At 57.4% G+C, this 23,195-nt stretch overlaps 3 protein-coding genes across 4 annotated transcripts; all 3 read left to right on the top strand.

The window, feature by feature from the left end:
- Positions 1–364: 364 nt before the first annotated feature.
- Positions 365–469, top strand: HRURF (HR upstream open reading frame; the record flags this gene model as incomplete). Its single annotated transcript, XM_080673179.1, has 1 exon — positions 365–469. The coding sequence occupies one exon, from the start codon at positions 365–367 to the stop codon at positions 467–469; it is 105 nt and encodes a 34-aa protein (XP_080529305.1).
- A 7-nt stretch (positions 470–476) lies between these two features.
- HR (HR lysine demethylase and nuclear receptor corepressor) lies at positions 477–15,502 on the top strand. The gene is made up of 19 exons (XM_080673178.1): positions 477–615; positions 1,832–2,482; positions 3,205–3,976; positions 5,260–5,410; positions 5,488–5,672; positions 7,100–7,264; positions 8,015–8,104; positions 8,266–8,381; positions 9,453–9,534; positions 9,915–10,078; positions 10,188–10,424; positions 10,625–10,790; positions 10,962–11,031; positions 11,219–11,349; positions 11,470–11,589; positions 11,687–11,802; positions 13,380–13,544; positions 13,924–14,052; positions 14,240–15,502. Exons 2-19 carry the CDS (start codon positions 1,871–1,873, stop codon positions 14,300–14,302), a joined length of 3,534 nt encoding a protein of 1,177 aa, XP_080529304.1. The 5' UTR covers positions 477–615; positions 1,832–1,870; the 3' UTR covers positions 14,303–15,502.
- Positions 15,503–19,062: 3,560 nt separating this feature from the next.
- Positions 19,063–22,549, top strand: NUDT18 (nudix hydrolase 18). 2 transcript variants are annotated; one of them, XM_080672234.1, is made up of 3 exons: positions 19,063–19,652; positions 20,566–20,779; positions 21,000–22,549. In XM_080672234.1, the coding sequence occupies exons 1-3, from the start codon at positions 19,491–19,493 to the stop codon at positions 21,599–21,601; spliced, it is 978 nt and encodes a 325-aa protein (XP_080528360.1). In that variant the 5' UTR covers positions 19,063–19,490; the 3' UTR covers positions 21,602–22,549. The 2 variants fall into 2 exon arrangements, with proteins under 2 accessions (XP_080528360.1, XP_080528361.1); XM_080672235.1 differs by having other exon boundaries at positions 19,358–20,100.
- The last annotated feature ends 646 nt before the right edge of the window (positions 22,550–23,195 follow it).

Raw genomic sequence — 23,195 nt, 5'->3', positions numbered from 1 at the left:
CACGGGCTCCTGTTTCCCGCAGGGTGCTGGAGGAGGAAACCGGCGGAGCAGCTTCCCCACTCTCAGTTGCGCGTCTGGCGATGGCGATCAGAGGTCCTGCTGCGCTCTCCGCTGCGCTCTCCCTCCATTAGCCGCGCTGCACCGCTTTGCGCCCTCGCTGGTGCTCTCTTCTGGGTTCCAGGATCGGCGCCCCCTTCCAGGCACGACCCCCTCCCCCGGCCCCTCGGCCTTTCCCCCACTCGGCCGTCTCCGACCCGGGGCGCGCGTTCCCCCCGGCCCGGTTCCCTCTCTCCCTCCGGGGACACCGCTCCCTATAGCCCCAGCCCGGCCCTCCCCGCGGCGCAGCACGGAGTCTCCGCGTCCCATGGCGCAACCCACTGCCTCGGCCCAAAAGCTGGTGCGGCCGATCCGCGCCGTGTGCCGCATCCTGCAGATCCCGGAGTCCGACCCCTCCAACCTGCGGCCCTAGAGCGCCCCCGCTGCCCCGGGGGAGAGAGAGCGCCAGCGCGCTGAGCACGGAGCGCGGGGGTAACGAGGCCTCGCCCATGGGGAGCGAGCGTCCGACGCCGGCCCCGAGGACCACCGCCCGAGCCGCACCTGGCCCGTGAAGCACAGGTAAGCGCCGAGAGGCGGCGCCAGGGGCTCGCCTTCGGAGACACTTAGCTGGGTCCGAGCCACAACAAGGAATGAGCCCCCCGTGCTCCTCTGGTCTGGGCCACACATCCGAAACTTAAGGTGCCCAATGGGACTTGGCCGCGTTGGAGCGGTGGCCCCAGAAAACCCGAGAGCTCTCTGTGCCGGCTACGGCCTGGGGCTTCACCCAGGGGCCACGAAGAGGGAGCACTGTGGCTCTAGTGCCACCTGTCATTCTGGTCCTTTTCACGCTGGTTCAATTTTCCCTCCTTTGCCTCTGTCTGGGATGCAGCCCGCTTTCCCCGCCTCCTTCCCTCCCTCCCGCCAGGCTACGGTTACTGTGGCCGCTGGTGGCTCTGGCACTGCCCAGTGGACAGGGGTAGCTTTACCCATCCCAGCTGAGGTCTCTAATCCTCCTCTCCTGTGCTGGCCCACTCCTTCCCTTGGGGGCACGGTGGAGATCCCTGTACTCAGCAGGCGTCCTGGGACTCATTCAGAAGCCAAGAAACTGTAGAGTGCTGGGAAGAGGCAGAGATGGCTGCCCAGGTGTGGGAAGCAGTACCAGCCAGCCCTGCCTGGAGGCTCTCCCCAGTGACTCGAGCCTGCCCAGCCTGCACTTCCCACCCCTATAAGCCTTGGTGGAGCTGAGCAGTGGGGGTGGGGGCAAGCAGCACCCCCAGAAACACAGACTGCAGTTTGGGAAGAGGCCTCTGGGACTGCCACTTTCCAAGCCCTGTTTTATACAATGGCACCCTGAGGTCCAGAGGAGTGACAAGACTTGCCCAAAGTGACACAGCGGTGGCTGAGGCAGGGCCAAGATCCAGTCCTCTTGTCCCCAGTACAGCAATTTCCACCCAGCTCATCCTTTGGGTTCTTGCCCTCATCCTTCCTCATGGCCTGTGCCTAGGTTCCAGGCTCTGTGAGGCATGTCATCTTAGACACAGCAGTCTCTACTGAGGGGCTCAGGACCAGGAGGGCTGTCAAATCCCAGGTGTTTGGGGGTAGGGATGGCCTTTTACACTGCTGCATCCCACCCAGGCGGGTCCCCAAGCCACATGTGGGCAGGTAGCGTGGATCCCAGCTGTGGGTTGGTACTTGCCTTACTGGTTTGAGCCGCCTTGGTGTTGCCAGGGCGGTACCCACTCTGTACTTGGGGCAGAGTGCCTAAGAAGCTCATATTTTGGTGGTTATGCTCCAGGGACCCCCTCTGGGAGAGCCCCATGAGGGCAGGAGAGTGATGGAGAGTACGCCCAGCTTCCTGAAGGATACCCCAGCCTGGGAGAAGACAGCCCCTGAGAACGGCATCGTGGGACGAGAGCCGAATGCCCTGCCACGAGACGGCCTGCGCCATGGGGCACTCTGCCTGGGAGAGCCTGCTCCCTTCTGGAGGGGTGTCCTGAGCACCCCAGACTCCTGGCTTCCCCCTGGCTTCCCTCAGGGCCCCAAGGACACGCTCCCACTGGTGGAGGGTGAAGGCCCCCGGAATGGGGAGAGGAAGGCCAGCTGGCTGAGCGGCAAGGAGGGGCTGCGCTGGAAAGAGGCGATGCTCACCCATCCACTGGCATTATATGGGTCAGCATGCCCGCCTCGCTATGGCCCCCTGATTCCTGAGCATAGCAGTGGCCATCCCAAAAGTGACCCTGTGGCCTTCCGGCCCTTGCACTGCCCCTTCCTTCTGGAGACCAAGATCTTGGAGCGAGCTCCCTTCTGGGTGCCCACCTGCTTACCACCCTACCTAGTGTCCAGCCTGCCTCCAGAGCGTCCATGTGACTGGCCCCTGGCCCCGCACCCCTGGGTGTACTCTGGGGGCCAGCCCAAAGTGCCCTCTGCTTTCAGCTTAGGCAGCAAGGTGAGTGTTGTAGCAGGCCATGCAAGGTAGCTCAGTGGTCCTCAGGCAGCCCTGTCAGGGCCACACCACCCAGCCCTTCCATTCTGATGAAAAAATAAGGCAGCACCCAAATAGAGGAGCCTGTGAGCTCAGACAAAGTCAAGGCTAAGCAATTCCTCCTCTAAGCACCTCCATCTCACTAGGCCTCCCCTGCCTGCGGGCCGTTTCAGGGACTGACTCATCCATTGTCCACTCAGAACAAGGCCCTGGGAGTTGGGGCCTCAGAATGTGTGTCTTGTTCCGGGAAAGGGGGGCAGACAAAGCCCTCTATCTGGGAAGATGTGCAGGCAGTCCCAAGGCCTGTGTCTAGGACACCTCCCCCACAGGCAACCCCCATGCCCAGGGATGAGATCTAAGCTATTTAAAACCGGATGGTACAGGGCATCAAATAATCTGGAGAGTTGCTGGTGGCCCTTTGGCTGTGCCAGACATTAGCCCTTTAGTTGCTGGATTGTGGGGAGGTCTGAGAAATCCCGGGGGATGACCTGGGGTGGCTAGGGCAGTGGGGTGGCATGTAGGAGGAGCAGTGCTTATTAACCAGTATGCGAGATGTGAGTTCTTCAGTGTTTTCACAAACCTTAAGGCCAAACAGGCACATACCTGCTGGTCTTCAGTTTGTTTGCTTCTTTTTAAGCTCTGGGAACCAAAGTCAGCACTAGCTTAATCCTTTCTCCTCTCTTCAGGGTTTTTACCATAAGGATCCGAGTATTCTCAGGCTGGCGAAGGAGCCATTGGCAACTGTGGAACCTGGGTTGTTGGGCTTAGCCCCTGGTGGGCCTCTCCAGAGAAGTGGGGAGGCAGAGTGCCCTTCACTGCACCTGAGGGATGGAGAGACAGGCCTCGGCAGGCATCAGAATCTTTGCCCACTTCTCCTGGGGCATCCAGACACTGTTCCCCGGACCCCCTGGCCCACTTGTCCCCCAGGCCTTGTTCACACTCTTGGCAACGTCTGGACTGTGCCGGGCGGTGGGGGCCTTGGGTACCAGCTGAGGCCATCAGCCACATCAAGGTGCCCCTCTCCTGGGCCTCCTACCACCCCGGTGGGCTGTTACCCATCCCACCCACCTGCTGGAGATGGAGGCCTTGGCCCTTGTGGGAAGTGCCAGGAGGGCCTGGAGGGGGGCTCAAGGGGGTCCAGTGAGTCCATCGAGGAAGCAAACAAGGCCTCTGGTCCCAGGGCCTGCCTGCCCAACCACCACACCAAGCTGAAGAAGACATGGCTCACGAGACACTCTGAGCAGTTTGGGTGCCCAGGAGGCTGCCCTGGGGAGGAGGAGAGCCCAGTTGCCCCGCTTCAGGCCCTTAAGAGGGCAAGTAGCCCTGAGGTCCAGGGAGTGGCCGGCAGCCCAGCCGCCAAGCGCTCCCCTGACCCTTTCCCAGGCAGTGCAGGGCAGGACGTCCTGGACTCATCGCTGGGGAACAAGGCAGAGGCAGAACAGCGTGCTGACCGCAGAGGTAAGGGGCAGGGGAGGGGCTGTGTGGGCCCTGCTTGGGAGGGGGCAGCAAGACTGGAGCTTTGCAAGGAGGTGGGGTCAGAGGTCCTTTATGAGTGGGTCGTACCAGCATCTGTTGGGAGTGCCTCAGCATCTACAGGCCCGGGCCTTCAAGCAAGTGGCTTCTATTTCTGTCTGCCTCCTCCCAAGCCCTGGTGTGTTGGTGGCAGTGTAATGACATGGTTCAGAGCTTGGACTCTGGAGTCAGAGTGCCTGGGTCCTGACTTTGCTGACTGGTAGCTGCATGGCCTTGAGCTAGCTGCTTCATCTCTCTGTGCCTCAGTTTCTTCATTTATAAAATGGGGATGAAGATGACACTTACCTCATAAAGACTCCTGCAAAGGTTAAATGATATAATTCACAGAGAAGGCTTTGAAGAACTCCTGGCACTTAGCACCCAATTAATGTGCGCCTACATGATGGTCTGTGCCACAATCCCTGTCTGGAGGACTGCCTCTCCTGAGGGACCCCTTGTCCTGCCTCAGGAACAAACAACTCTCCTAGCCAGCTGGACCACGGAAACTCAGTTTGGACTCTGCCCGTGTTGATGCTCTGGGCACATCCTGGACCCCTCTGTCACGCTGTGCCCTTCACAGAGGAAAGCTCCGGTGCTGCCAGCCCCGCCTCAGTTCTCCGGGATCACCTTGGGTCCTTGGCCCCCTGAACCGCTGGGCCTGGATGCGGACTCTCTCAATGGCCGTGCCTGAGCACCCTGCACCTGGTGCGGGTCTATCCACACTCTCGTAGGCCTGCGCCTGGGCTGGGAAGCCGTTGACCTCTTAGCCTTCTTGGGTTACTGCACCTGTGGTCTGTGTTGAAACTCTCCGGCCTTCTCACCTTCCGGCGCCCTCCATCCGTCCACGTTGGGATTGTCTCCTCACACTGTCACGCAGCCAGCGGCATTGCTAAGCTCACGGTGGAGCTATCCAAAATCTACACTGGCTGGATCCTGCACTTGGGTCAGGACCATCACCCGAGCTGCCCCGGCTTTGGGCTCAGTGCACCTGACCCTCCTCTCAGTCCCATCAGTCATGTCAGGGCATCGTCAAGCTCTTCTCGCGGCCTTTTTTTGTGAAGCTTCAAGCTGCCTGGTCCACTCTCACTGGTTCCAAGTCAGGCCTCGGGGGCCTGGGCCTAAAGACTGGGCTGGTTCTGCGTGTGGACAACTGGGGGCTAAGGCAGGGCCTGGGGTTCGCACAAGCCCAGGGAGGCCCAGACCCCTGACCAGCTGCATTGTCCTCTCAGGACCCCGAGATGGCAGGGCCGGCCTCCAGGACCCAGGGCGTCAGGATGCACCTTGCTCAGCTCCCCAGGCAGGCATTGCTCAGTGCCGAAGCTGTGCCCAGGCAGCGAGAGAGGTGGGAGGGCTGGCCTGCCACTCCCAGCAAGTGCCCAGGTGAGCCCTTGCCCCTGGATGTCCCCACGTCCTCCCACTTGGGGCTCCCTGCTCACCTTCCTCTGCCCTGTCTCCAGATCCTCTCTGGGAGGGGAGCAGCAGGAGGAAGACTTGGCAGCCAGTTCCGAGGAGGGAGGAGGCTCTGGCCCAAAGGCCGGGCCCAGCGTGGGCCTCGCCAAACACCTTCTGAGTGGTTTGGGGGACCGACTGTGCCGCCTGCTGCGGAGGGAGCGGGAGGCCCTGGCCTGGGCACAGCGGGAAGGTGAGCAGCACCCACAAGGCATTGGGAACTCAGAAGAGCCTGGTGCTTTCACAAGGAGCATGGGGACCTCCGAGTGTGAACCCCTCCTTCCCACCAGCACTGGCCTGTCCTCCCATTCAGGAGGACGCCTGCCCTGCTTTGCCCTTATTCCCGGCTAAGGCTCTTAGTCACCGTGTTTTCTAAAGTTTCTGACCTGGGAGCCGGATGTCGGGAAGGTATAAAACCTGGTCCAGCCCACTGTCTAAGAGCTCCGGGCTTGCTGGGGAAACAAGACTGAGTGCCAAGTGTCTGTAAGGGCACTCGAAGGCGGGGAGCTCCCTGCGGGTGGCGCATGAGGAAGGCTCCCTGGGTGGTGAGGCTCCCGGGCCCTCGGAGGCTGGTACGATTTGGGCTGATGTTTGAGGCTGTGGAGTCCCTCTGGCTCCAGGCTCTTCCTCCTGCATTATTTCATGGCGCCTCAAGAGCAGTGTGTTTGGGAAAACACGCCCCTGTGGTCCATCACTTCTGGGTGGAGGCCCATTGGCGGCTCCCTCTTGTCCCAGAAAGTCCAGCCCCTATCCCCTTTCATCAGCCCCTGCCACTCCCTAAACCCGAATTCCCGGCACTCCGAATCACCGGCAGGCCTGCGCGTCCTTCCCGGCTCACCTGGGCTCGTCCACCCCTTCTGGCCTTGGCACTTTCTGCTCCTTCTGTCTGGGAGGCCCTTCTCCTCCCCTCCCACTTGGTGAATGAAAACTTACTCATCACTCAGGCTCATTTGTGAGCCTGCTCTCACCACCCCAACCCTTGGCCTCCATCGCATTCTCACACCCAGCACCCATTCTGTGGGGCCTTCATCGTCGCCACGTTTATGGGTCCATCTCCCCCTGGAATGTGAGCACTGGGAGGGCAAAAGCCAAGTCCTGACTAGCTCTGAATCCCAGTCCCTAGCCCGGGATGGGACAAGGTGTTTGTTGAGTGAATAAATGAACATTTGCTCACTGGCGTCCTTGCACCTATCAGTGAGAGCCTAGTCTGAAACTCTGGGTGAGGGAAGGCATGGTCTCTAAAAATTTCCTCTTTGATGCTGAGTCCCCTGAAGAAAGCCAACTTGGGAGGGAGGGAGGGAGGGAGAGGGGCAGGTGAAGAAATGTGTTGGAAGTGGTGTGGGTTGGTAATTCAGGGCCAATGGGAAAATCTGTGGGGCAGGAACTGGGGAGATGGGGCCTGCACCATCCCTGGGAGGGTTTTCTGGAGACAATGGTGCTTCGGGGAGGTTCTGTACAGGGGCTGTCTAGTAAGTGGGGGCATCTGTGAGGGGCCTGTTTCCCTTCTGGGGCAGCTCCTTGCTGGAAACTGCTCCTCTACGCAGGTCTGACCACATGAGGACGCCAAAAGGGGCCTGTGTGTGAGCCCTCTCTGACCCTATTCTCTCCCATGGTCAGCAGGCCAGGGGCCGGCTAGGACAGAGGACAACCCAGGCATTCCAGGTTGCTGCAGCCGCTGCCACCATGGACTCTTCAACACCCACTGGAGATGCCCCCGCTGCAGCCACCGGCTGTGTGTGGCCTGTGGTCGCATGGCGGGTGCTGGGAGGGCCAGGGAGAAAGCAGGTAGGAAAGGAGCCAGGGGCCGAGGGTGGGAGGACGGGGACTGGGGCCTCGGATGGCCTGCTCTAAGGTTTGTGGCCATTTCTTGGCTGCCTCTCTCCAAGAAAGCCTCCCTCCCCAGCCCCAGCATCAGCCACTACTGCCCAGTGCCCCAGAGAGCAGACCTTCCCCTCTCCCCAGATCTGAGGGCCATGCCTGTGTCCTTCGCCCCTTAAAAGGAGTCGAGTGCCTCCCATTTTGTCAGCTTGCTCCTTTTTAAACCTTACAACACTGTGAGGTGGGTGTTTTTGCCTCTATTTTCCAGATTAGAAAAACTCAGGGACGTTAAGTGACTCATCTAAAGTCACACAGCTACTAAGTGTTGGGCCCAGGATTTAGATTCAGCTTCTGATTCCAAGTCCAGTTCTTTACACTGTTCTCTGCAAGCTTTCTCTCCTGGGCTCCACTCAGCCACTGGAGGGCTTGAAATTGCCCAGCGTGCTCATAGACATGGCCTAAAAAGAGTTCCAGGGTAGACACGTTCAGAACACTCTATTCTACATGGTCTTTATGGAGTTTTGCAACTCACATCAGCATATTAAAGTGTCTGTGTTCCAAAAGCAAAGGCTCGTACGTCACAGCCGAACCCAAGTGTCCCAGAAAGCCCATGCTTTATGGATTGTTTAGATATCGGTCTTCCTACCCTTCTTCCCTGACTTTAACCTGTGCTTGCCTTCTTTTTCTGACCTATAGCTTCTCCCTTCTACCCCACAGGCTCTCCGGAGCAGCCCACGGAGGAGTGTGCCCAGGAGGCTGGGCACAGCGCCTCTTCCCTGATGCTCACCCAGTTTGTTTCCAGCCAGGGTGAGTCATATTGGAGGGGTGGAGGCATGCAGGGGGTGGGTCCTGGGGGAGAGCAGCTTCCTGTTTGGATGCCATGCCCTCCTGGTTGGTGAGGTCAAGCAGCACAGGGCTGCCTCTTGTCTGCACTCACCACCAAACTCCATCTCCCTGCCCCCCTCCAGCTTTGGTAGAACTGAGCACCGCAATGCACCAGGTCTGGATCAAGTTTGATATCCGGGAGCACTGTCCCTGCCAAGCTGATGCCCAGGTGTGGGCCCCTGGGGAAGGGGGCCAGCAGGTGAGAATCACAGCATGGTGACAGAGTGCTAGCCGGTGGGCCCCAGGATTGCGCATGTGACTGCACATTACTGACCTTGGCAGGGTTTCGCCCCTTTCTTTTGATGGGAATGAAGAGGAACATCAGGCTACTTCCCACCCTCCCTTGGGGATTTGGATCCATGGAGCCAGGGTTGGCATTTGTCTCACCCCTGCCCCCGTGCCCCGCCCAGCAGAAGCCCTCACTGTGCGTAGCCAGAGCTCCTATCCACTCTGCGTGTTCCAGCTCTGCACTTGCCACATCATGCTAGAGTGGCTTGCTTTCCTGTCCTGTCTGTCCACATCCCAGGCACAGACGCCTGCTGGCGGAATGTTGGCTCATCTCAATATTCCTTACACCTATCACATAGCAGGTGCTAGATAGGCATTTTGCAAAGTTTTTATGAAGCTTGAGGGTTTTTTTTTTTATAAAAGTTATTCATTTAAGAAATAGTTTATGGAATGCATTTTGCATGAAATACTCCATGTTACATACCCGTGGTGGAAAATTTGGAAAATACGGACAGGCATAAGGAAGAAAATGACAGTGGCCTATAATGCCAGTATGATCATTTTTTTTTTTAAATATATTTTATTGATTTTTTTACAGAGAGGAAGGAAGAGTGATAGATAGTCAGAAACATCGATGAGAGAGAAACATCAATCAGCTGCCTCCTGCACACCTCCCACTGGGGATGTGCCCGCAACCAAGTTACATGCCCTCGACCGGAATCGAACCCGGGACCCCCCAGTCCGCAGGCTGACGCTCTATCCACTGAGCCAAACCAGTTTTGGCCAGTATGATCATTTTGACATCAGTAATTTGCCCATTTGTTTATTCGAGTCTGTTCCAGTGTACTTTAGATTGTACTGTACATAGAATTCCATGAGCAACTTTTTCCCACCTAACGTTATATAACCTTTTGCTTCTTGTAAACATGATTTTAGGACGTATAAGAGTCTGTTGTTAATGCTTGTGGGTTGAGTTGGATTGAGTTGCCTTTGCCATTTTAAAATCTCTGGTTGGACTGGGGGTGGTGGATGGGTTTAACAGAAGGAGCCTAGAGAACAAAACACCCCAACTCCACAACCTTCCTGCAAGGAGGACACCAACAGGACCAAGGACATCAAAGCGGGTGAGCGGCCCCTGCCCCTCGTTCAGACTGGGGTGGGCTTGCTGGGCCAGGGTGGGAAGCCACAGGAGAGACTGGAATTGCTTTAGCCACCACCTCCCCCAATCACTATTACTCTTCTCAAGTCACTCCAGAGAAAGTAAATCTAAACAAAATCTAGGACAAGCCTCCTAATCTCTTTCTAGCCAGAACCCCTTCCTGAGCCCTCCTTGGGAGAGGATCTGGAGCTGCCAGCAGGAAAGCTGGGGTGGGAGGCAAGTGCATCCAGAGCGATGGGCAAGCCAGCGAGGAGAGAGTGGGCTTAGCCCAGAGATGAGGAAGAGCATGTGGGCAACGGAGCCTTGAGAGGAAGGGGAAGCCTTCACTGTTTTTCTCCTCAACAGAGACCCTGGACTCTACAGAGACCCCTGCTGAGGACCGTGCCAGCCGAGGGCCCCTGCCTTGTCCCTCTCTCTGTGAACTGCTGGCCTCCACTGCTGTCAAACTCTGCTTGGGGCACGAGCGGATACATATGGCCTTTGCCCCTGTCACTCCAGCCCTGCCCAGTGTGAGCAAGGGCATGGGGGGCCCGCTGGGGGCAGAGGTGGGGCTGGCCCTCCCTGCAGGTTCGGCAGGTCCTGAGTCCCTCTGCCTTCTACCACCCCCTGCCTCCGTAGGATGACCGAATCACCAATATCCTGGACAGCATCATCGCGCAGGTAGTGGAACGGAAGATCCAGGAGAAAGCCCTGGGGCCTGGGCTGCGGGCCGGGCCAGCCCTGCGCAAGGGTCTAGGCCTGCCCCTCTCACCAGTGCGGCCTAGGCTGCCCCCACCAGGGGCTTTGCTGTGGCTGCAGGAGCCCAGGCCTCGGCGAGGCTTCCGCCTCTTCCAGGAGCACTGGAGGCAGGGCCAGGTGAGGCTCTTACCACCCCACTGCCAGCTCTCACAGCCTTGCCTCCCCTCAGGGCCCTGATCCCTAGGCCTGGCCCATCACTTAGAGCGAGCAGCAGGGGCTGGTCCCCAAGCTGTTCTGGTAATCTCTACAACACACCCCAGCCTGAGCATGTTGGGCAGCCCATCTTTCTCCCCGTGTCCCCATCCCCTCCACTACAGCCTGTGTTGGTGTCAGGGATTCAGAGGACATTGCAAGGCAGCCTGTGGGGGACCGAGGCTCTTGAGGCGCTTGGAGGCCAGGTGCAGGCGCTGACCCCCCTCGGGCCTCCCCAGCCTACAAACCTGGGCACTGCAGCCTTCTGGGATGGATTCTCCCGGCCTGAGAGTAAGTATCTTTGGTGTGGGGTAGAGGGAGCTGGGAGCCAGAGCCAGGTGGCAGCGGAGGCCCAGAGTGACCCTGGGGTCAGCTGGAAGCAGGGCCTAGGGCAGAAACAGGACTGTGTTGCTGCCCCGGGGACAGGGCCTCTGGGCAATGGGCTTTCTGTTCCTCCCCTAGTTCGCCCAAAGTCATCTGAGGGCTCAGTCCTCCTGTTGCACAGAGCTCTGCGGGATAAAGACACAAGCAGGTGTGTGTGGGACCAAGGACTGGCCCTCCTTCACTCCCCGCCTTGCCCTCCCTCCTCTCCTCCTTATCCCCACCTGTGACCCTTGGCACACTCTGCTTGCCTCTGGGAGTTACCCCTGTAGTGGAGGGCTTTGATGGGGTCTCTGGTGCCTGGGTTGAGCCTGCTGGGCATGACTCCTCCCCTACAGGCTGGAGAACGTGGCTGCCAGCCTGCCCCTTCCAGAGTACTGTGCCCAACATGGGAAACTCAACCTGGCTTCCTACCTCCCCCCGGGCCCTGCCCTGTGTCCACTGGAGCCCCAGCTGTGGGCAGCCTATGGTAAGTGTGCACTGCCCTCCTGCCCAGTCCCTGCCCCCATTCCTATCATCTCTGTGCCTTTACGTCTGTGCCAAGGTTCTGGGACCTTTCCCCAACTGTCCTTTCTCCACCTCCGTGCAGGTGTAAGCCCACACCGTGGGCACCTGGGGACCAAGAACCTCTGTGTGGAGGTGACTGACCTGGTCAGCATCCTGGTACGTGCGGAAGCCCCACTGCCTGCCTGGCATCGGGCACAGAAAGGTGGGTCCTCGGGTGGAAGCAGGGTGGGGACAAGCTGCAGATGTGAGGTGCTGTGTCTGCCTGCCCTGGGCTCTCCTGAGCCGTCTTTCTCCCTCAGACTTCCTCTCAGGCCTGGACGGGGAGGGGCTCTGGTCTCCTGGCAGCCAGGTCAGCACCGTGTGGCACGTGTTCCGGGCACAGGACGCCCAACGCATCCGCCGCTTTCTCCAGATGGTGAGGAGGGAGCCGGGACCCTGCCCTTCCCCGATGCAGCCCCTCTGCTCCCTCGGACAGGACTTCCCACCCCAGAAGCCCTCCCTGTCTGTGTTATCTGTGTGCTCTCCACCCTCTCAGGTGAGCCTCGACTCACACGCATGTGCAGAGAAGGCAGACTGGGACCTTGTGGGAGTCATGCGGTGGGTGCACAGAAAGAGCAAGGGGTTGAGGTGGGACTCGGAGTTACTGCCGGTTAGGCACTGTATTGAGGCCTTGGTCCATTATCTCAGTTCATGGTCACACCTCTCCTTCATACACACATGCAGGTCCAGTTTCAAAGTCTGGCTGAGCTCGGATTGTCCTGGGGAAAAGATGTCCACCAAGTGTCACCCCTGCTAAGGCATATGCTCACATGCAGACATGCAGATGTCAACATGGCTGCCCACCACCACCCTCCTGCCCACAGGCATGCACATCTGCAGACATGTCGACAGGCACATGTAGATCTGTAGATGCACACATAGATGCTGGAACACATCTGTAGAGGAGAGCAGACAGAAGCATCCCTTCATACTCACATGGCCTCACCTGGTCTGGGTGTGGCAGTCTGTGGGCAGTCCCATATGGCCAAATCCAATGACTCATGGGGAATCTGAGGGGTGTAGTATCACTGGGTGGCCTGGGAAGCACTGACCTAGCCCCAGGATGGACTTGAACTGGGGGGCGGGGTCAAAGGAGCCTTGGCTCCTGCCTGGAACTACCCTAGGGTCCAACCTGGCTTCACCAGTCTCCCCCTCCCCGTGGCTCAGTCTTGGAGCACTAAGCCCAGAGACCACTGCTGAGGTTCTAGCTGAAGGGGTGGGTTTTGCTGGTGGCCAGTTGGGGCATGATGCTGGTATCAGCCCTGTAGTTATTCCCAGGCATCTTCTCTGGCCTCTGCCAGTCCCTGTCTGCCCAAGGAGCTCCCTGCTCAGGTTGGCTGGTGAAGCCGCCCCCATGGCTGTGCTTGCTTCAGAGGCCTTGGCCTGGACAGGCCAGCCTGCCCATCCACTGGGAATCAGAACTTCTGTGTGTCCTTGCTGCTTCTGAATCTGGGATCATAGAAGAATTTGGATTTTCTCTCCAGGAACACCTAATCACCTACAATTTAGCACACATTCTGATGTTCGCTGGAATCCAGGTTAAGAGCTGCTGGTATAGCAAGTTCATGAGTTGGGACTATTCAGGGTGTCTTCCTGGGTTTGGAGAAAGGGGTATGTTTGAGTGAGGGAGGAGAGGGCCCAGGGCCAGGACACAGGCTCCTCACAGCATCTGGCTTCAGGAAAAGCAGGGATTTAGACCCCCCTCACCTCAGGGCCCTTAATCCTTTCCTCTAAGCTCCTCTCAGCCAAATCTCCAATCTGCCAACCTTAGTGGCCGCAGCCCCTCACCACCCAGCCCCTTTCTCTCCCTCCTGTGTCCTCTATGCTTGCCCTTCAAGACTTGAACACTCAGCTCTTTCCAGTGCCCACAGCCCTTGGGAAGTCTATGCCCTGGCCTTCTACAGCCCTGCCCTTGCCTCCCTCCCTTGCTCATTCCCCTTTCTCTTCTTTGAGGTGTGTCCGGCTGGGGCAGGCAACCTGGAGCCTGGTACCCCAGGAAGCTGCTACCTGGATGCAGGGCTTCGGCGGCGCCTGCGGGAGGAGTGGGGTGTGAGCTGCTGGACCCTGCTGCAGGCCCCCGGAGAGGCTGTGTTGGTCCCTGCAGGGGCTCCCCACCAGGTGCGTCCCCGGGGGCCAGGGCTCTGCTGAGAGCTCAGAATGCCAGAAACAGCGAGAACAGCAGCACAGCGATGCTGCATCCCCCACCTGGTATGGCCTCGTCCCTCTCCAGACCCGGGGGCCTAGGCTGGGCAGGAAGCACGCTCCCACTGTGGCATTCTTGAACTGGGCTTTGGGTCCATGGGAGCTGACTCTGCCTGTGCCATCTCTGGCATCCCCTTGGCCTGGTTTTGGCTGTGCCCTTGGGGATGCTGGTGCTCCATCCAGAGCCTCTGTTCTCTGAGAGCTGGGTGGGGTCATTATGGAAAGTAGAGCTCAGGGCCAAGCTGGGCAGCGTGAGTCTCCACTGACCCTCCTGTTCACCTCCTTCCTGGCACAGGTGCAGGGCCTGGTAAGCACAGTGAGCGTCACTCAGCACTTCATGTCCCCTGAGACCTCTGCCCTCTCTGCTCAGCTCTGCCACCAGGGATCCAACCTGTCTCCTGACTACCGCCTGCTTTGTGCCCAGGTGAGTATGACGCTGGCCAGGAAGCTGGGTGTGCTTCCCAAGTCCTCCTGTGGCACAGCTGGGGTGGCAGAGCAGACACAGCTCTGTGCCCAGCAAGCAGCTAGCCAAGGCCAGCAAGGGAGTTCTTCTTGGTGGAGAGAGCCCACGAATGCAACTGTGAACTCCGTGTCCTCTCGTTTTCTCCTAGGTGGACTGGGCTGTGTTCCAAGCAGTGAAGTTGGCTGTGGGGACATTACAGGAGGTTAAATAGAGGGGTCCCAGGTGTCTGGGGGGGCAGGTAGACCAGGTGCTCAGCTTAGGCACAGCATAAGCAGAGAAGACGCTGGGGGCTTGGGGACCTTTGGTCAATTCCACAAGCACCACTCTGGGTACCAGCAGGATACTCTGTTTCCTGCTTCTAACCTGGGCCCTAAAGCCAACCACCACAGTGCCACTGAAGTTCACACCTGCCCTTCGCAGGCTGGCACCTGCTCCGCCCCTGTGCCCCTCTCCATGGTACCAGGCCCACATTGGGGGTGACTGATGCCCTTCAACCCCTGCCCCCCAACCCAGGAGACAAACAGCCTTTCCTTGGGGGACTTTGGGAATCACTCTGGCTTAAGCAACACCTTCTGCTCCCTCATCTCCTGCTGTCCCACCTGTGCCAAGCTCTGTTACACCACCCCCCTCCTCACGGGACTCTGGGCGCCCATGCACTGCAGGCATCTGGACAAGGGGCCACTGAAATCCTGCCCTCTTGTTCGAGGGAGAGCTGTGAGGTGTGGGGAGGGGGTGGCCTCAGGACACTACCCAGGCTTGGCCAAAGGGAATGATAGGGGTGAGGCTCTGTCCCTGCTCCCTCCTCTCACCTCCCTCCTTCCTATTTTCCATTAAAGTCTGTTGTTTTCTGAAAGCCACCAGGCCAGTGTGGTTGGCCTTGCTCCTGCTGGCCACATAGATTGGGGAGGGAGGGGAGACATGGAAATGGAACCAGGTGGGCAGGAGCTGGGCTGTCCCTGACAGGGGCCTCAAACACCCTTGTCTGCTCTTCTTCCCTGGACCTGGGTCCTTCCCTCCCACTGAGGAGCAGATGGAGCCTTCCCGGGGGGCTACCCCTGAGGATGCTCCTGACAGCGACAACAGCAAGGCAGAGCCCTAGGGCACAGCAGCAAGGTGGCTTTGACCCCAACCCTCCCCGAAAACTCCAGGCTACCCCATCTCTTCCATCTGATCTGACTTGGAGCTCCGGGAGTGTGGCCCAGGAGAGCCCCGGCCAGGGCTTGGCCTGCTGCCTGAGCTGGTTGGCAGCCCCTCCCCATCCCCAGGGCTCTCTGGTGTGGCTCTGCCTGTTCCCCTGCCCTAGCACACCTCAGCCCAGCATGCTCCCACTCGTCATACCTGATTGTTCTGCGGTGGTTCGGGAAATGTGTGTGTTTTTTTTTAAGAAAATAAAATTTTTTATTATAAATTTAATACACTTTCAGAACATTTAGAAAATAAGAAATGTCACCTGTAATTCCACCTCCACTCACTCTCAACCCAACCACGGGTAGTATTTTGGTATATCTCCTCCTAGTATTTTATGTTTTACATGCAGTTGAATTGGTATGCTTTTTACTTGGTTTTTCTCTTTTAACACTCTTGTGATCATTTTCAGGGTTGCTACCTAACCTTCATTATTAATGACTGCTTATATTCCCTTAAGTGGCTTTGCCATGATTTACATAGCCATCCTTCATTTAAAAAAAATAGGTTTCTCCATTGTCTGCAAAGCTAGATTATTTTCATGTGATAGAAAAACAAAAGAAAAAAATTAAGGGACTCCTACACTTCACTGTGCCACTGTTTTCATTTAAGTGATCTCATTTAATCCCGTATCATGATTTTGAGGTAGATGTTATTTATTTCTATTATACAGAAGAGGAAACAGGTAGGCTGGGGGTAAGTGAGTCACCCAAGGTCACACTGCAATTTTAGTGGCGGAATTGGGATTTGAACCAAGTGTCCTGACTCCAGCCGCCTCATTTACTCGGGGCTTAATGGCCTTTGCAGATGGCTTTGCTGTCTGCTCTGTCCTCCTTCCAATACATGCACTTTATAGCTGATCATGTTCCAAGTGGCACTGGGTGACCCATCCCTACCTACACTTCACCTTATGTAGCCTTGTCCTGATGTCACCCCAGAACACCAAATACAGGTCCTCTGAGCAGATGGGGATGGCTCTGCCACTGGGCCTCTTTCTTCCCCACAGAACTCTCTGCCTGTAGTCATGGTACCCTCCACGGAATATTGGGTCTGACTCCATGCAAACAGCAGGTGGACCAAATGTCCCAGGACTGGACTGGGGATGAAGCCAGTTCAGGTGGGGACTGGCCTTGAGACTTGAGGCACTTGGTGGCCCTCTTCCTTACAGAGGCTTAGCTTGTCCCCCACCCAGTCCAGCCCTGCCCTTTAGGCCTCTGCTTTTCCCAGCAACCCCACTGCCCACCTTCACCTCCAGCCGCTCACTGGCCCAGACAGCGAGGCACACCCTCAATGCTAGAAGTGACCTCAGGTGTGTATACTTCATGCTACCTCTTTCTTTTTTTCTGATAAAGTACATTTTCTAGATTCTTAATTTTGAAATGATTGTAGATTTACAACCGAGTCACAAAAATAGCACAGACCATTCCCAGTTCTCCTTCAGCCAGCTTCCTCTCATGTTAACATGGTACATAACCATGGCACAGTGATCAAAACTAAGACATTGGTTTCCATACAACACTATTAACTAAGCAACAGAATTGATTGAGATACACTAGTTTTCCCTTAATGTCCATTCTGTTTCAGGATTCACTTCTGCCTGTGTCTTACCAATGACCTAGAAGGTAGATGTGGCTTTCCCAAGATCACAGCAAGCTAGTGGCATCTCCCAGGTTGAAGCCAGACCTCCTCCCTAACCCTGGGCTACTGCCCTCCTTACCCTTCCCACTTTGACAAGGGACAGGGTTTACTGCTCTGTGACCAGCTCTGGTGTTACAGACACCCTTGCCCCACCCTGCCTGCCCATGCCATCCCATCGGTTTCTGAGGTTGCCTACACTTCCCTCCTGCACTCCTACTCACATGTGTAAGTGGGTCCATGTGCCCTGGAATAGCTGGCTCAGGCTTCACTCCTGTGGGCACTGTACAGTGTGGACACTCTTGGCCACTCCGCTGCATGGCCACCCCCACCTGCCAGTGATCCTCCCTTTCTGGAAATGGAGGGCACAGAGCAGCCTTGAGGGAGACCTTTCTTTGCTTCTGGTTCTGCAGGTTTCTGTCTCAGCCCCCCATTCCTCAGCTTTTCCCATCTGTCTCAGGGCCTCTCCTGCCTAAGGTGTGCTCCCTTCCTCCCAAAGCCTGAGAAAGCCTGCCTTCTGTTGTCTCCCTCAGCTCCCAGGCTGGTACACTCCAAGGGCCTCGCCAGGGCTGCCCTTCACAGTTTACAAGCGGCTTTCATAGTTGCCTCTTGTGCTCCTCACCACAGAGGTGATTAGGTCCACTTCAGAGGAACGGAGCACTTTTCCCAGCGATGATGGGGGGAGTGGAGCCGCGGTTTGGTTTGTTGAAGTCTTTGCTCTTCTAGGCAGTCAGGCCGTCTGGTGTTTATCTTAGGCTGCCTCTGAGGCTCTCACAGCCCTGCCCAGACATGATCTCATTCTCTCTCAAATCATCCCCTGGAGGCAGAAAGGAGTCTGAGACCAAAGCTGTCCCCACTTCACAGATGGGAAAACTGGGTGATACACACACACATACTATGTTAACAGGTGGCTCTGCAGTTCTAGGGGCCTCTAAGCCTGGTGAGTTCAGCTGTTTGGGAGGCAACAGGTCTGGGGCTGGGAGCAGCAGCATCACCAAGTGCCTCCAAAGATTGTGGGCCACAGCCTAATACAGTGCCCCGCCTCCAGGGATCTCACAGTTCATGTGTGAGAAGGGCCTAAGGAGGTAGACTTGGTGTGGCTGGAATTCCCTAGAGTCTGGTGGCCCTGGAGGCACACTTCATGAAAGTGGGCCTTTGTGTTGTAGCAACAAGTGCTGTGGCCAGGAGGGCCCAGCCGGAGGTGGGGGCAGTTGGTGGACTGCCTGGTAAACAGCCCATGTACATCTCACCTTCCCAAGAACCCTGTGAAGGAAGAGCTGGGAGCCAACTCACAGATGGGGAGACTGATGCTCACAACTTATCCAGGGACACAGCCAGCCAGTGAGCAGAGGTTGGGCATCTGGCATCTGGCTCCAAGTCCAATGCGCTGTCTGCTCCACCAAGCGACTGACACACACACACCCCCCCCCCCGCCCCCACAACACACACACAAAGGGAGGTGCACAAAGGCAGCAGGAGGGAAAGGGGAGACCTAACTGAGGATCCCAGATTTGACTGGCTTCACAGTTTCACTCCAGCTGGCCCTGCCTTCCTGTCCTGAGAGGTGGTTAAAGGAAGCTCTGAGGAAGAAAGGTCAGGCTGGGAGAGAAGCGGGAGCTTGCCAAAATCCACACCCTGCTCTCAGAGCAGCAGGCTGAGCCAGCTGGGGGTGGGGGCAACAGAGATGAAGAGCTGAAACTGGCCCCTGCTCGCCCAGGGCTCCCAGGCTGCAGGGTAGAGGGTGCTGAAACAGAATAGGAGATGCCAGGCAGGGGGCTGGGACACTGATCCCAGGACCTCTCTCTGCCCCGAATCCCCCTTCTCCCACTGCCGACCACACCTTGAACATCCCTCCCTCCTCTGATCGCTGTCACACCTCCAGCTCAAACCAGTCATTTAGCACTTGGCTTATAACCCTGAGTTGACTTTTTATTATATGTCTACATCTACCTTCCCAACTAGATCAGAATCTACTCCAAGGCAAGTGCATATGTCCCCTGTTACAGTACATATTTGGTAAAAAAAAAAAAAAGAGGTTATTTAGGAAGTGATCATTTGGGCAATGCAGTGGTATGTTTATGACAAAAAAGCTGGACAATACATTACAATCGCGGTCCCAGACCTCCGTGACGTCATTCTGCTTGTGACGTCACCGTCGCTGGCTACTGTGGCGCTCCGCAGCCCACAGGCAGGATGGCGCAACCATCAGAACCGGTGCGGACCTGTGCGCGCTGGAGATGTTAGCGAGGCTGGCTGCTAGAGGTACCCGGAGAGGGCGAGAAGAAACGGGTAGAGAAACCCAAACTGGGTGGTGTCCGCATTGCCCGGACTGGCCCCGCCTCCGCGATGACGGATGCGGGTCAGCCAATCCGGGCCAGCCGCGGGGAAGCGCAGCCTATCAGCGGCCGGGGCTCGGCCGGCGCTTCCGCGTTTGTTCGCTAGCGCCAGGCGCGAGTCCGCTGGGGAGGTGACGGAGGCCCAGGCAACCACCGCAGGATCCCCCACGTCGCTCCCCCTCGTTGCTCTGCACCTGGCCTAGCGGGTCTGCGGGCCGAGGCCGCCGCCTCCCAGGGGACCAGATGGCCTCGGAAGGTCTGGCGGGGGAGCTGGAAGCGGTGCTGGGGGGTCAGGGGCTGCGTGTGCAGAGCTGGGACTCGGAGCCGGCCGGGGAGCTGCGGGCACCCGTGCGGCTACGGAGGAACGTCTGCTACGTGGTGCTGGCCGTGTTCCTCAACGAGCAGGTGAGCGTCCGCCCGCCGGCCCGCTGACCCACCGCCTGGGCCCAGAGCGCGCAGCCAGCCCCCTGGGGACCGAGGACCTACCGGCAGGAACCAGCGCTTCTTTGTGGGTGGCGCTTCCCAGTTTTGCAAAGCACTGTCATACTGACAACTGAACCTTGTGCGCCGAACTCTGAACCCTGCGATTGTCAGACGTACAGAGGAGAAAACCGAGTCCAGGAGCATGTCTGCCTCATCCCACTAGGCCTTCCTTTTCCCACAATGTAGCTAGCACAGGCTGGCGGAGTGGGCTCTCAAGATTGTTCAGTGCTGCAGAGACCTCCTCTGGGTCCCACGGGCAGTAATGGCACAACCTGTGCTTGCATTCAGACCTCGCTCCCGTGTGATGCTCTTTTTGGTGTTGATCTAGTACAAATTGCTGTGACCACAGCAGAAGGGGCCAAGGCCATAGGTAGGAGTTATATGGGGTGTCGGTGGGGGCATGTTTCAAAGCCTAGACTTCAGTGTGAGGACAGGCCACAGCAGGTTGCAAACCAAGAGGGGAGGTGAGAGAGACAGTAACATATGCAGACAGTGCAGAACACATGGCAACCCCCATTGTGGGGTCTGAACCCCAGCCCCTGAAGCAGCTCCCAGGAATCTCAGCCCCTTTCTGCAGTGGAAGTCGGAATGCAAAGGGGTAAATTGCAGAGAGGGACAGCTGTAGCTGGCAGCCACTCAAGGGCCATTCCCTAGGAAAGCTCAACGGTTTGAGGGTGTCCTCTAGTAAGAGGGTCCTGGGTGAAGAGGGGGTCCTGAGTGATCGTGTTTAAGATATGATCTGGCCCCAGGGCAAGGGAGGGCTGCTGGCTGTGTCCCCTCCTTTGGAAATCCCAGCCTGGCGGTGTGAGGATGAGGATTTTCTCTCTCCCCTCAGGATGAGGTGCTCATGATCCAGGAGGCCAAGAAAGAATGCTATGGGTCGTGGTACCTGCCTGCGGGGAGAATGGAGCCTGGGGAGACCATCGTGGAGGCCCTGCAGCGGGAGGTGAAGGAGGAGGCCGGGCTGCACTGCGAGCCTCTGACATTGCTGTGTGTGGAGGAGCGGGGCCCCTCCTGGATCCGCTTCGTGTTCCTTGCTCAGCCCACAGGTACTAGTACAGCACACCTGGTGGCAGTGTGGGCAAGGGGCAGTGGATAGCTTTCCCCCTGCTCGTCCTCAGGTGAGATCAGCCCCTATTCTGGCTGGTACAAGCTTGGCATCTCCAGGTTCCAGCCTCAGAGTCAGGGTTAGAGTGCCTCAGTGGCTGTTCGCTTTGCCAGGCCTCCCACTTCTCTCAACACAGACCCTTTCCCCCACACCTCCCCCAGGTGGAGTTCTCAAGACTTCCAAGGAGGCAGATGCAGAGTCCCTGCAGGCTTGCTGGTACCCACGAACCTCCCTGGCCACTCCTCTGCGAGCACATGACATTCTGCCCCTGGTTGAACTGGCTGCCCAGTACCGCCATCAGGCCAGGCACCCTCGCATTCTGCCCCAAGAGCTTCCCTGCAGTCTGGTTTGTCAGCGGCTCGTGGCCACCTTTACCAGTGTGGCCACCCAGACAGTGTGGGTGTTGGTAGGCACAGTGGGGGTGCCTCACTTGCCCATCACTGCCTGTGGCTTCACCCCTATGGAGCAGAGGGGTGGCATCAACATGGCCATCTTACGGCTGCTACAGGAGTGTCTGACTCTGCACCACTTGGCAGTGGAGACCAAGGGGTTGCTTGGACTACAGCACCTGGGCAAAGGCCATACGGATGGCATCTGCCTGAATGTGCTGGTGACTGTGGCTTTTCGGAACCCAGGTATCCAAAATGAGCCCCCCGAGGTTCGGGGTGAGAACTACGTTTGGTGGAAAGTGACGGGGGAAGATCTACAAAGCCAGCTCTTCCAGAGGCTTCAGGAATCATCTGTTGTCCCAGTCAACAGATAGAAAGGTGCCATAAGTAGACACGGAGCTGCTGTCTGTGCTCCCTCCACCATGGTTTCACCTCCCTCTTAGGGAGGCAGGAGGTTGGCAATCAGGAATCCCGTTGTATTGGGAGCAGGAGAGTTCTCCTGCTTCTTAGGGAGACTTCCATCTCTCCTTACCATGAGCAGGCCCCTACATTGCACCAGAAGGGACAGTGCCTTTAACCAAGCAAGGAGTTCAGAGCTCAAGGACCCAGTTGCCCTGAGGCACAATGAGGGCACTGCTCCCTAAGGGGATGAGAATGTTCTGAACCCCAGACAGCATCTTCTCTTCTACGCCAGGTTCTCAGGCACTTAGAATATGGAGGGGGTGCTGGGAGAGGTCACTCCAAGGACTGTGTCCTTGGCTGAGTAAACAGATGTTGCTTACTTTGCCTTCCTGCCTAAATGTCTCTGTGGGGAAGAAGTGAGCAGGAAGGGGGGACTGCCCTCAGAAGAGAAGTTCCTCCCCTTGTCCCACCGAGGCCTTGCCAGACCGCAGGCTGACACGGCAGGGGCCAGCCTGGGTGCTGGGAGCTGGGAGCAGGCAGGCTTCCTGCTGTCCATCTCGGCCTGCCTCAGGCCCACTGAGAACCTCTTCGTCTTGCCTGCCAGGTAGGATGTGCCCACATCCCCTCCAAGTTTCGAGCAGTGAGAATGCCAGGGAAGCTTCGGGTAGGTGCGGAGTCAAGAGCTGCCCAGGCCTGGATTTCCTTCTTGAGCTGATCCCTCCCCAGTCACTCTGCTGCTGGGCCCCTGGCTCTTGCCTCTGCCTTTTTATAACTCTAGCCCAAACCAAACCCAAATCCTCTCATTTCCCCTTAGCCCAACTGAATCATAGTAGGAATTGTTTAAAGAAAGAACTTGACTAAAATGTAAAGGAAAACTAAAAGGAATGAACAAATAAAACATATTGTGTGCTCCTCAACGCATCTGAAGTCTAGATCTCAGATTCCGAGCTGGGAAACTCTTGGTTGGGCTTCCCTGCTGAAGTAACTACACTCTGGCCCTGAATGAAGGACCAGGGGACCCGAGGCCCCCCAGCTGCTGCCTGCCTCTCTTGGCCACCATCTTGTCTTTCTTTCTATGGCTATCTGTGGTAGGAGTCCTCCTGTCTATTCGATGATAAATAAGTATCTCCTAAGATGGAGCAGAAACCTTTCATTCTCGCTCACTTCTCTCAGTGTCTGAGGGACCCACCAGTCCAGATCCACGTCAAAGGGCAATGGTATCTGCACCCATTATTTAGCCTATGGTAGTTTCCAACTGTGGGTGCCCATTCGAATCACCTGGAGAGCTTTAAAAACAACTCTGGGCCAGCCCAGAGACACTGATTTATCTCATGGAGGGTCGGGCTGGGGCACTGGTATTTTAAAAAGCCGTCCAAGTGATTCTAACATGCACTGAGGCGAGAACCACTGGCCAGCCCTCTCGGTCTTCAGCTTGCCCTGCCCTGGCGCATTCTTGGTGACTCCCTCAGAGGCTCCACGCACGTACACTTAGGGACAAACTTTTTAAACCAGCAGGCCCACTGTTCACCACAAAAGCAGTCCTACAGCTTACAACCTAAGCACCTA

Source organism: Plecotus auritus, assembly GCF_963455305.1.
Source record: "Plecotus auritus genome assembly, chromosome: 6".
NCBI classification, from domain to species: domain Eukaryota; kingdom Metazoa; phylum Chordata; class Mammalia; order Chiroptera; family Vespertilionidae; genus Plecotus; species Plecotus auritus.
The sequence above is the reverse complement of the archived record's forward strand: the minus strand, read 5'-3'. Positions and strand labels throughout refer to the sequence as shown.

What these genes read in the sequence shown, in the direction of transcription:
- HR (XM_080673178.1), top strand. Translation starts at nt 1,871, where the DNA reads ATGGAGAGTACGCCCAGCTTCCTGAAGGATACCCCAGCCTGGGAGAAG. An exon ending in CTGGGGAAGGGGGCCAGCAG is followed by an intron (nt 8,382 to 9,452) that starts GTGAGAATCACA and finishes TGGGTTTAACAG; the next exon opens with AAGGAGCCTAGAGAACAAAA. An exon ending in TGGATTCTCCCGGCCTGAGA is followed by an intron (nt 10,791 to 10,961) that starts GTAAGTATCTTT and finishes TTCCTCCCCTAG; the next exon opens with TTCGCCCAAAGTCATCTGAG.
- NUDT18 (XM_080672234.1), top strand. Translation starts at nt 19,491, where the DNA reads ATGGCCTCGGAAGGTCTGGCGGGGGAGCTGGAAGCGGTGCTGGGGGGT. An exon ending in CCGTGTTCCTCAACGAGCAG is followed by an intron (nt 19,653 to 20,565) that starts GTGAGCGTCCGC and finishes CTCTCCCCTCAG; the next exon opens with GATGAGGTGCTCATGATCCA. An exon ending in GTTCCTTGCTCAGCCCACAG is followed by an intron (nt 20,780 to 20,999) that starts GTACTAGTACAG and finishes CACCTCCCCCAG; the next exon opens with GTGGAGTTCTCAAGACTTCC.